Here is a 13278-nt window from a genome sequence, read left to right on the forward strand (position 1 = left end):
GACAAACCCCATTATAAAAGCCCAGAGGAAAATCTTGAGGAAACCTGTGGTGAATTAGTATTATTATTACTTTTAGATTACCTTTATTGTCATTTCACTTGAAGTTCATCTTTAAAAACACTAATATCTTAAATAATTCTTAAATATAAACTTTAATAAATTTCAAAATAAACATAAAGTTGTCATTCTGCACATTATAACATTATGGTGCCTAAGTTCATTATAATTTATTTACACAAATGATCATTTTAATATTGTCCAATTATTGTTTATCATCCATTACTTATAAAATAATTGTCAACTTCTTGTATCAGCCAGAATTTAAATTTATTTTGCATGGTGTCCAGATCAAAATATGAAGAGAAAATGACATGAAGCACCTTTCATTTATGCAGTATTTTAATTGCTGGATTATACAAAATTATACATTATTATTTAAGATAAGACATTTTCATATTTTCAAATAACTATAAAACCCCAGAATTTCATACAATGCCAAATGTCTCTGTTTGTGAACAGAAATGAGATGTTTGTTCTGTTGCATGAATTTCAACAAGCAGTAGTTTAGGACACTGTGAAATTACACCGAATCAAAGAATTGCACAGGAAATGCATCTTCTGCTCTGACAGCTGTGTATGTTTATCTGCTAATTCATTGTTGTTTGGTTTCAGCAAATTGATGGCGAGGCCTTCCTGTTATTGACTCAGGTGGACCTGGTGAAGATCCTCAGCATTAAACTAGGGCCGGCTCTCAAAATATACAACTCTATACTAATGTTTAAAACCACAGAGAACTCTGCCTGCAACGAACTCTGACCAGACAGACCGACAGCCAAGAGAGTTCAGAACTGCTTCAGTCAAAGGGCTCATCATGAAGATTCATTCAGCACACACCACACTATTATACACGATGTAGATAATGTCCGAATGAGCAGGTCAAACACATATAATGACGTTCAGAATTCATTGATTCAGACAGCACAAGAACGTCTCTGCGCTGTCAGTAATAATCATATTTGTACGCACTTATTAACTCACATGATGATTTCATGTAGTGCCCTTTCATCATGGTGTCGGTGAGAATGTATATTATGCTGAGGGGTTATCGGAGCACTAGCGCTTTTCTAGATTCAGGTGCTAAACGAATGCAGCTACATGCACTGAAGAGCTGCACAATGTCTGCTTTTGACTCTCGTTGTTTCCGTTACTACTCATATTGATATTTCTCCTTTAATTCATAGCTGTAGATAATTTAAGTGTTTGCAAAGGGTTCTGGATGGAGGACTAGCAGAATAGGGTTGAATATCAGAGCATTAGATAAACACAGGGATCCTCTTTGATTTTTTGTTTCCAGTGTGCTGTGATGCCATATTAATGCATCATGCCACAGTCCTTCATTACGGTTACAGTCATGGGTTTTATGAGTGGAGACTAAAGTAGAAGCGTAGCGCTCTTTCTTTATTTGTTTTGATACAATGGATGTAGAAATGGAGAACGGAGAGTAAAACTACACTCAAGGCACAAATAATAATTGTGAGAGCCATATTGGTATTTTGTAACAGAATGTAACTTAATATTCAGAATGCCTTCATGTGCACAGTGTAAGAAGAAAAGTGTCATTTTTCATTAATATACAAACGTGAGTATTCATTTTATTTCTGTTGCTGAGGTATGCAGCATTAAAAATGCATGAAATTTCCCATCTATTTATTTAAGTTTAATACTTTGACTATTTAAAAACCAGTGTGCTGAACACATGTCATTGTGGACATGTATGTTAACAAACCTAAACAGTTTGTGTTGAAATGGTGTTTTTACTCACTGCACACGGCTGTATGATTTCCCATATTCAAAACTCATTTATCATGTCAATTTTCTTCATGCCACGAGAGCGTATAATGAACTCTTAGTTTGGGGATTTAAAATTTAAATATAAAATGTGTAAATAAGCAATGGTTTAGAGTGCAAGTGCAGAAACCAGTGGATGGACTACTAAACTTCACTGTAATTCATTTGCGAATAAACTTTGCTGATTGAAAGGTCTTCGTCAACACAATTCTTTTTAATGATTGCATGATTAATATTATAATGTGCCATTTATTTTATTGCTGGTTTATTATTTGATAACATTTGCATACGATAATGCAGTATACCTCTCTAATTGATTTCTTGACACCTGTTTCAAAATAGGTAATGTTTTAAACATCGGCTGTGTTCAGAATAGCATACTACCCATACTTACAGTGCAGTTTGTGATTATACTGTATGCCTTTATGGGTTTTGGCAAATCTACTACATTTGCCTTAATGTGCACCATGTAACAGCACACTGTATAGAATAAGGTATTCCACAATGCAATGCACCTGACTTTGCATTTCCAGTGTGATGAACAAGAAAGTCATATATGCAGTAGTGTTCTCCTAAACTCATGGTTTAAATGGACTGCATAAAATATTAATAAGAACAAACACCACTACTGTCGCAAATGTTTAAGAAGTCACCTATGTATTTTACTATATATATAGTCAAATACATAGGTGCCTTTAGTAATGATGTTTCTTCTTGCCTTGTAAATACAATCCATTTATGATATTTTTCACAACAAGAAGCGAGTTGAACTGTCTCTCTACTTGTTTCACGTAATTGGCTGTTTGCTGCACGTGTTCTAGAGTAAATCATAAACTCTGGATACAACCTTGAGCTGACAGAGAGTGTTTATTGCAAATGTTGTGAGTCCACTGAACTCATTATAAACCAAGTTGGATTTGTTTGGTTTTGTCACTAAACCTACCCTTGAACTCAGAGTTTATTTATCTTGCTTCATGGAACAGGACACAGGCAAAAGCTCTAAATGAAACAGCTTCATACTGAAGAAAGGAAGGCATTCAATGTTACATTGCACGAATCTGCATCATACTCACTCTTATGTCTACTGTTACCAATGACTTATATTGTGTTGAGCCCTGGTGAGTTTGTCAAAAGTGTTGAAACGTGATGTGCTCAGTAATGACGTTCTCTAGGGATTCATCTATTAACAGACCTCTTCTCCTGATAGGGCAAGTCTGAACATGACTGTTGTTGAAAGGAAGCTTTATATTCGTCATGTATACGTCCCTTCCTTTAACTTTATAAATCTATAGATTAATGCTTTTCATACATTTCACCTAGATTCATGTCACCACTTCTCTGTTATCTACAGTCTTGGTTTTAAGGGAAATATGTGTGCTTTTAACACTCAAGGAAATCTGACAGTATGTATGTTGTACGTTCATTCATGCTTCATCAGAGCCGTATGGGTTTGGGTTGGATTGTTGAGAATTGTACTATAATTACACCTACAAATGCAACCCATTCTATACACTACACACAAACATAAACAGAGACAGACATGTAGCTGCTTGTGAAAAACGTTCATTTAAGATTCACAATTTACAGACAAGGTCTGAACTATTTAGGTGTACATGCTATTTGCTCATTTTAAATTAGTGTCAGTTTAAGTGCTGGTGATGCAAATAATTGGGTGGGAGGAACTGCACCTGTGCTCTGTCAAGCCCCATTCACACTGCCAGTGTCTCACAACGGCATTCATCTTCACACAGCATACACTAAACAAACCAGCAAAATAATCTGTTGAAGTTTTCCTGCCTCTCAGTACTTTTTGTTTTCATATTTTCAGTAAATGTGTAAAGCACATTGGACAACCTGGGTTGTAATTAATGGTGCTATATAAGTCAAAATGTCAGACTGAATTATACATGCAGATGCTCAAAGGAGGAGTTCTTGTGGCCGAAAGGACAGAGCCTTGTGCCCTTGCATTGATTACTGCAATCTCAGTTGCACTGCGGTCAAGTATAAATATCCTCTTTCTCTGATCTCACCGACCCTGGAGCTGCTGAGGGGAGCAGCGGTGTTTAAAAAGCTCAGCCTTCACAATCTTGTCAGAATGCAGATGAATGGAGATGAATTGAAGACCGCCTTAATAACACCTACAGGCCACTCTGAGTATCAGGTCATACCATATGGCCTAGTCAACACTCCCTCTGTATTCCAGTGCTTAATGAACAAGGTTTTCTGAGACTTCTCGCTATTCTAGCCAACACTGATATCCTCATTTTCTCAGCGACTGGGAGATCCAGCAAAACTCCATCCATTTGCTGCCTTCTCATGCAAACTCCTCCACCTTGGTCAAGCAAAATTATGTGATAGGCAGGAGTGACCAGGAGTTTTTTGCCATCAAGCTGGGAGTAGAGGAGTGGTGTCACTGGCTAAAGGGATCCTGTCACCTCTTTTTAAGTTACCTATTGTCTAGGACAGTGGTTCCCCAACCTGCTCCTGGAACACCCCCAGCAGTACACATTAGGGCCTTTCATAGTACCTGAACTAAATTTTGGAACTACCCACTTTTTGGCGTGTTCGCATCGCAGGAACTAGGAACGGTTTTAGTTCCAGGAACTCCGTTTGGAGGAACTAACTTACCTCCTTCTTCAGAGTAGGGTCTAAAACAGTTCTATAGGAACTATCAGTGACGTAAGTGTATGCTGACTGGCCAAACGCACGCGAAGCTCCAGCTACCCGGCATTTTTAAAAAGCCATGTAAACATATTTACTCCATAAATATGGATGTCTTCAGTCCTTTCCCGAGGACTGGAGTTGAGAACCACTGGTCTAGGGTCCAAGAACATCAAGGTGGATACCCTCTCCCGGCTTCATTCCGCTGACTTTTCTGCTTAAGAAACTGAAATCTTACCAGTATTTATCTCCCTATGATTACCAAACCCTATCCAATGAACCCTGGATGGCCAGATTGCTGAAGCCACTATCACAGAAGCAGTCTTGCAAGGGTGCATTGGAAGGATAAAAAACACTTTCACCTCACTGTGGCTAACTCTGCTGTATTCTATGCAGAAATGTCAGGCTGCACAAGGAGAAGGTCGGGCTCTCAACAGGTGACATCCGGTTCTGGCTTCCCTGTCCAAAGTTAAGTCCCAGTTACACAGGCCCTTTCACTATCATTGAACAGATCAACACCATCACTTGCTCGCTCCAAATGCCACCATACCACAGCATTACACTGTTGAATCCTCACCACACTTCTCCCCCTCCTTCTACCTCAGAGGAGGATCCAGCCTTCACATTTAACGTCTGTAATGTGAAATACATACTGTACATTGCTTAATAAAACTATTCTTCAATGACAATTTGTCCTCAAAATTTGTAATAACTGTTTTATGTTCATGTGCTTGATTTATTCTTCTAAGAGCTTGAAATTGATATTATTTCCTTACCTTACATTGTGAAGGGATTGGCACTTATAATTTCATCAGCGAACCAGCATTGCCATGCCATAATTTTCCTGCTACGCCAGTAATAAGTCACATGGGATTTAGTGCTCAGGTGATAGGCTCACATTTGTTCTGCGGACCCATGAACAAAGATGACAGATTCCAAATAGCGTGCTTCCCGAGGGTCTTGTACCAGTGGAGCGATTGCCATTGAGATGTATGGGAATGCTAACAGATAGCTTTCTCTGGATTTCATAGACCTTAGTGACTATGTTTTGTTCTACCGTATGGTGTATGCAAATAAATAAGTGTGATTGATTTGGTAATATTCACAGATGTACAGTTAAATCATAACAGAGTCTGCGTGACATAATAAGGCATGCAACTGAAACAATAACAGATGAACTTACATATTAAACATGCAACATAATGTCTGTCTGTTACATATTCAGTGGCATAGCAAGAGCCTTTTTGTTAACTGAAAACTAAGCATCAATTCAGATTGTAATGGGCAGCTCAAAACAAGAAAAGATAATATATCCTTCAGTTTTTGACTGCAAAACATCTCAAATGTATTTTCTCCATTTAGGGATTTATTGACATTCAGCATTGTACGATTAAGAGCCATTAGAAAAGAAGCTGTGTGGCCCATTTATGAGCTGGAGACCGCACAGTCCCATTGCACTAAACATTATAAAGAATACTGATTCCATTTACACAAACTAGACCTACATCACCCTTATTATCATAACATTTCTCACAGAGAGCGAGTAGACAGCACATAGTAGCTGCAGAAAAAGACTGTTTGTGAGTTCAAATCATGTTTCCTCTGTGTGACCTTGTTTTCCTTCTTCAGCGTCACGGCAACATGCATCAGCATCTCCATGGAGACCTCACATTCTAAATCTTAATGTTCTGATAGGCTGCTGGTGACATTCTGTGTGCTCAAGCATATTCAAATATGAACTGCAGGTCTTTATTATTGCTGTATAATTTATTATTTTCTGCGTAGCACAGCCCTGTTGAAAAAAACAGCATATGCTGGTTAAGTATGTTTTGAAGCATGGCAGCTGGTTTAAGCAACTAGATCCTGCTCAGGACCAGCTTAAACCAGCTCAAACCAGCTGCCATGCTTCAAAACATACCTAACCAGCATGCATTTTTCAGCAGGGACTGTAGACAATTTTTATTCAATTTACGGCAAAAATCTGGCAGCTGTGTTTGCCAGAACTTTACAGTAAAATACAGTAACAATGTCACAGGCATTATGGGGGCAACTGTATTTTGTCACTGTTTTTCATGTCATTAAATGATAACATTTAAATAAACCATTTTCTCAACACTATTAAGTACAAAGTAAATGTTAAACCTAACCCTAACCTATAACACAAGGCAAAGGGAACAATGGAAGGCTACACAATGACTTCACAAGTTCCAGCAATCGATGCCAATAATAGGAGGGTAATACCAGGGTAGTCTTGTGTAGACTTTACGTCAGAAGGTCTTGTCCATACAGCAGTTTATTCTGGTCAACAACTGCTTACTGTGACAGGGAAAGCAAGCAAGCACAGTTCAAGCTGTTCCTCTGTGCCTTTATCTGAGATAAATTAAACCACACTGTGGAAGAGTATTTCAAATAGTGGTGCATCTTTTAAAGATGTGTCACAAACCTTGCAACCTTACATTAATAGTGCTTACTTCTTCTTTTAAAGCACTTGCTTAATGATCTCAGTACCTTGTAAACAGGACTTTGTTTCCAGATTGACTGATAAAAAACACCTGTGTGCCATTTTTTGTCTAAGTTATTTAAAACCATCCAATCAGATTAGGAGGGCTAGAGTTTAGCTCCATCCCTAACCAAGCACAGCTGAAAAATCTAACCAAAGTTTTTAGGACTACTTGAACATTATAGGTAGAAGGTATAATTCAAACAAATTAAATAGTAAATGTAATGCCTTATTGGACACAATAATAATAATAATAATTTTCATATTTTTTAAAAAGAATTTTAGAAACAGATTTGCACAATATTCTGCAGTAAGATATAAATATATAATTGCAACTCCCACATCACTACCTCCTTCAGCTTCTGCATAACAGCAATTACCATCATTTAAATAAACTTTCTAACTTGAGGCAAAGTCCCTGTGAAATCTAGCACTTGTTGTGAATCAGGAGGATATATTATACCTGTATATCTGCTCAGTTTCATTCAGGTAACACTGAATGTATGCTCACAGCTCATGGGCTATCTGGTTGTTTGTTGCTGTTATTTGCTGTTTCTTTCATTGGTTTACATTGTGTAACCTCCACCGACCTGCAAATAAACCTTGCAGTTGCACACATTCTGGTGTAAAGAAGATTCATTACAATAATCTTTCAACAAATATGGTAAGGTACCTTGTGGTTAACCAATTAACAGGTTATATTTTTTTGTTAAACTTACTAATAGTTTAAGAGTTTCATGTTAATCTTTTTTTTTTTTTCTGTTAACATTTGTAAATGACTGCAGTTGTCAAAAGAGCAATGTCTCCAACTCTTTTTTTAATGCATGTGGAAAATATGATTTGCCTTTTCAGATTGGAAACAGATGGTAAATCCATGGCTGGTGTTCTGCTGGAGCAAAAGATGTTTTGAGGAGAGATGTCCCGATGTCTTAACATGAGACACAGATGCACATGTGCTGTGATGAGAACTGACACGCTGCCTGAGACCGGTTTCATTCGTTCACACTGCAGCCCAAATTTCTCAGCCAGCAAAGAAAAGAGCAAGAGAGTGAGAGGAATGCATTAGAAAGAAGATTTGTCACCAGCAGGTGCTGCAAGACAAACCAGCCAAAACCTGAGCCCCTGCCTAAAACTTGTGATTATTGCTTTCATTACTTTGTGGTTGTTTTTATTGCTTGTGGTTGTGATGCTCGTGGAAACAGCAACATGAGTTCACTGGTAAAACTCCCTTTGGTTGCCAGTCTTTGGTAATTTTACACTGATGCTGATGTCTTGACTCACAAGAATAAGATGTAAATGCAAAACGCTTTATTTCAATAGTCCACGTTAGACATTCTACTAACTATAAATAACTTTGCAGCTACATGTCAACTAGCAGTCGTTAGAGTATGAGTAGACTGTCTGCTTAATATCTACTAACACTTTATTTTGATAGTCCACCAACACACTTTCTAATGACTATAAATACAACTGCAACTATGTGTCAACTTATTCCACTAACCTTAAACCAACCTAACAGTCTACTATTACTCTAATAAGTGATAGTTGACAAGTAGCTGCAAAGTTAATTATAGATAGCAGAATGTCTAAAGTGAACTATTGAAAAGTGTAACCAATTTGTATTTCCTAATAAGCAAATATTAAGAAATAAGGAAAAGAATGATAGATTTAGTCTATCATAGCACACTGCTTGTACACCTTGTGTTTCTCTGATATCAGCACCCCCTTCTGGACTGGAAGTACAGATTTATACCAAAAAAAAAAAATCCTCATTACCTGTAGAAAACATGAAACTAAACAAAAAATGGTAACACTTTATTTTAAGGTGTCCTTGTTACACGTTACATGTACTTACTATTATAATAACAATAAATTATGCATAATTGCATGCAAGTAACCCTAAACCAAACCTTAATCCTAACTCTAACCATATAGTAAGTACTTGGTAATTAATATCACTCAGTACTTAAATATATAATTACACTGTAACAAGGACACCTTAAAATAAAGTGTAACACTTTGATGATACTAAAACCACATTAAAGAAATAAAAAATGTATATATGGCTCATACAATGAGAAAACCCTTATTACATATTTTGCTAAACAATACATCTGTTGTTGTTGTTGTTGTTGTTGTTTAATTAAGAAACAGTCTTAGGTATTAATGCTGCTTCACATTACCTAAAAACATGTAACAAACACTGTCTTCCAATGGTTAAGGATGGGTGTGTGTTAACTCTGTTGGTGTTTGTGGAGGCAGTGTGAACTAGTCTTCTGGTTGTTTATGCAGTGGCTATTCACCAATACGCTCCCACAAACACCTTTTTAAAGATTTTATATGTGTTTGTCACCTCTAAACTACCCTGTGTTGGCACGTAACATAAGACACTGCTTGTGTACATGCTGGGGTGATAGATGGCTCCTCATGTGTGAAGGGTAATCCATCTGTGGTCTGAATTGTGGTCACACATTATGTAACAGAAAACTGTTGGAGCAGTCTTCAGCACTGTCAACACTTTATAATGCTTTCACCTTACATAATCATACTCGAAATGAGTTAAAAACTGAATGACGGTATGTATGTGGCACATGTGGTTTTCTGTGATGAACTAATGTAAGAAGCATGCATGCATTCCTCCACAGTGAACACATATCTGGGATTCATGACAGCATCAGGCTTTCCCCAAATGTCTCTTAAGATGATCGTCTTTTCATGAATAATGAAATGAGAGAGCAAACACCAAAATCCTGTGTCAATGCAATGGTGGGATTCTTCATTTTTTTCCCCAGCATGTGCAGAAAAGCACTCATTAATTGAAGAACATCCCTATTTTTAGACTCTCTTTGACTATAGTGATCACACCTACGCTGTCTGCAGTGTTAGATTCATCCTCCACTGCTCTTAAGGCTCACGTCTCTATCCTCCTCCTCTGTGATGCTGGCTGAATTATACGCTTGTGTAGGAAATGAAGATGTTGTTGTAAGGTGCTCATGATGAGCACTCTATAAGCTCGAAGGCTTAGAGCACATTTTCCCAACAATTAAATCTATCAGCGTGTCATCTGGTCTTAACGCTTTTACAAAGAATTTTTCTGGAGCAATTCACAAAAGAAATTTAAATAATCTTCATTACTTCTATTTTATCAATGGACTTTATTTCTTTCCATGGAGATGTTAGGCAGAATGTATAAGCTGCTCTTTTCCACGCAACAAAAGTGGATGATTTATACCACCAAGCTCCAAAATGGATTAAAATTAAAACACAATAGAAGTATCATAAATAAATATCAAAAGTATCACTCTTGCGTAAAATGTTGCTACTCACTAAAAATTTAATTCTCCACTATAGCTCTCAAATGTTATTCTCACATCCGAGTTTGCATATTGAAATTTGGCACGTCATGTTTAGTTGTGAGCTTGGTGGGAAAATTATCACCGTCACCAGCCAAATATGGGTAATTTTTCACAGGGGCGGGTAATTTTGCTTTATTTACCAGCCCGATGTGTCAGACGGCATGCGTTGGTTTGGCATTTGACAATAAAGTGCGTTCTTGTTGAAGTAATGTACTTAAGCACTGACTAGCAAAAGCAGAACCGGGTTCTTGTTCACTTCACATTTTGGTTCCTGAGTTTGAGTTTAGTTCTTTTAAAGTTTTTTTTTTTTTTAAATCCACACCTATCAAGATGTAATGCTTTGTACATTAAGCATTTTCATATATGCAGTAAATTATGTTATTTAAATTCAAAATTCTAGAATAAAAATGCTCGGCTTTTGATATTTGAGTGGATGTAAATATGTAAGTGTAAATATGTGAGTATGTGTGAGTGAAATTTGAGAGTCATAAAAGACAGGAAGATTATCAGTGAACAACAAATTATAGTTCTTCTATCAAAAGCTATTGTATTAGAAGACTTTTTATGGTGCATCACCATCTACTTTTGTTGAACGGAAAGAGCAGCTCAGACATTTGTGCTTCTGTTGTGTTCCATGAAAGAAAATACCACATGATCAGAAAATCTTTAAGGTTTATAAATGATGACAGAAATTTCATTTTAGATGAACTATTCTTTTAATAATAATGTTTTTAAGCTGGCTGTTCTCTGACTATGAGTCTAAGGCTTAGTGTTTGAGAATCTAATCATGTAACCCCTTAAAAACACTTTATGAAGCTCATTAACGTCGAGTGGAGTCTGATTGACATTCAGTGATTTTATGATTCATCAGCTTACGATCGTTCCTCTGTGTCGTTATCGTTATTTCTGCGGTGCGAACTTCTCCACATAGAATTAGAATGACAATTAAAACTTCATAGTTATCGTCCTTGTTGTGAACAGCCCAGTGGACTGTGAGAGTGTGTGTGTGTGTGTGTGATATACTCACCTGAAACATCTGTTGTGATGACAACACTGAAAACACATTAATACAGCAGGAATATGTTGTAGCACACTACACAAGCTCCCAGCTGCCTATGCTCCGCTTGAATAAAATATTCATCAGACAGACTACGCAGGCTATGCGATCTTCTTCAGCATCCAGCTATGCTTTCATGAATACCAAAATTACTCATTTAAAACAAAACTCCTGTTTATTGTTCCTCAGTCTTGTTTGAGAGTAGAGACATAGTCCCTGTGTTGAAAACCAAAGAAAACTCATCCCAGATATGCAGTTTTTCTTCTGAGATGCATACATGTACTGATGTTAGAAGAGAGGACAAAACATGTCATTTTAACAGGATTAAACTGCCAGATCTGCTCCAACCAGTAGTTTTATTAGACATGCCTCCCTCTTGCCATATAACAATGCTTTATTTCCTAAAAGCTCACTGCATCCCTGTTAACCACAGTGTCAGTCAGATAAACAAGGGCCTCTGAGAGCTGTGTGTGTGGGGGTGAGCAGCTCCAGAAGTGAGTGGCACAATTACACTAATTCATAATTGAAATTAAAACAGTTAAGGGTCGGAGCCGACGGCCTCGTGGGCAGACCTCTGACGTGTGGTTTGCACTTTGCTTGCTGTCAGTTCTCTGGACTGTTTTGTCCCAATTCATTTGTTTAGTCTGATGTCATTGTTTCTGGGTCAAAACGCTCCTTCACTTACTTTCAAAAGCTCAGCTTAAAGTTGTGCTATAAATGAAAAGTACTCATAAATGGCTGCTGAGAGAGTGTTCTCACTTCAGCGTTCGATATGTCGCAACTTAACAGACAAGAGAGGAAATCATCCAAATAACAAATCCTTAAAAACTGTTCATGAATTACAAAATATCTGATCACAAGAAAAGGGTGCACAATTTAAAAGAATAAAAATAGCACGTTGTCATAAAAGCCCTTGTTAAAGAGTGAGAGACAGAAAGAGAGAGGAGAGAGATTATATATTCATGTGTGTGAGAGAGAAAAAGCCTTGTGAACTCAGCTATGCATAGCATAAACACAGGAAACCAGAGAGATGCCGACATCTGTAGTCTTTTAGATAAAGCATTTTAGTGCATTAACTCTTTAACCGCCGTGCGCAGAAGAAAACCTGCCAAAGGAAGCCCTGTGAACACACTGTGTGTAAAATAGTCAAATTTAATGCATTTCCTAAAACTTAATATAAAGCGAGGACTACGTTTAAAAAAAAAAATCCCATTTTTATTCAAACCCAATTTTATTATAAACAGTTTAAAGGGTTAGTTCACCCCAAAAATGAAAAAATGACACCCTCAAGCCATCCTAGTGTATATGCCTTTCAGACGAATCCAATCTGAGTTATATTTAAAAACGTCCTGGCTCTTTCAAGCTTTATAATGGCAGTGAATGGCTGCTATTTTTCAATAATCAAAATAAATCCAAATAAGCACATGCATCCTTAATAAAAAAAGTGCCTCACACGGCTCCGGGGGGTGAATAAAGGCCTCCTGTAGCAAATCGATGCATTTTTGTGAGAAAAATACCCATATATAAAATACCCTTTATAAACAGTCATTTCTGTTTATAACTGTCGTAAGCATGTTCACAATAGGATGCAGCATAAGCTTGGCTCGAGGATGGCTTGAGGGTGAGTAAATTATGGGTTAATTTTCATTTTTGGGTGAACTATCCCTTTCAGAAATAAGAGAAGTAAGTAACGATGTGTAATGAATAAGAAATGTCAAGGATTCTGCAGTCTAAGTCACCAGATGGTAGGAAAAGTTACAGGCATAGTTTTTAAAAAGTGCATATACAACATTAGTAGGCCTGCAACGTTAAGTGTAGAGGTAATTTACAATATTGAGATTAAATTAAATATTGTT

The 13278-nt window shown here is 37.1% G+C and overlaps 1 protein-coding gene across 2 annotated transcripts in view; it reads left to right on the forward strand.

The window, feature by feature from the left end:
• The window catches only part of l3mbtl3 (L3MBTL histone methyl-lysine binding protein 3), a 66271-nt gene extending 64228 nt beyond the window's left edge, over positions 1 to 2043 (forward strand). For both annotated transcript variants that reach the window (XM_058755627.1, XM_058755626.1), the window contains exon 22: positions 673 to 2043. In XM_058755627.1, coding sequence (XP_058611610.1) covers positions 673 to 816 — 144 coding nt within the window. In that variant the 3' untranslated portion in view covers positions 817 to 2043. The remainder of the gene's footprint in view (positions 1 to 672) is intronic.
• Positions 2044 to 13278: the final 11235 nt, after the last annotated feature.

The sequence above is a fragment of the Onychostoma macrolepis genome, chromosome 20 (assembly GCF_012432095.1).
Source record: "Onychostoma macrolepis isolate SWU-2019 chromosome 20, ASM1243209v1, whole genome shotgun sequence".
Taxonomy (NCBI): Eukaryota; Metazoa; Chordata; class Actinopteri; order Cypriniformes; family Cyprinidae; genus Onychostoma; species Onychostoma macrolepis.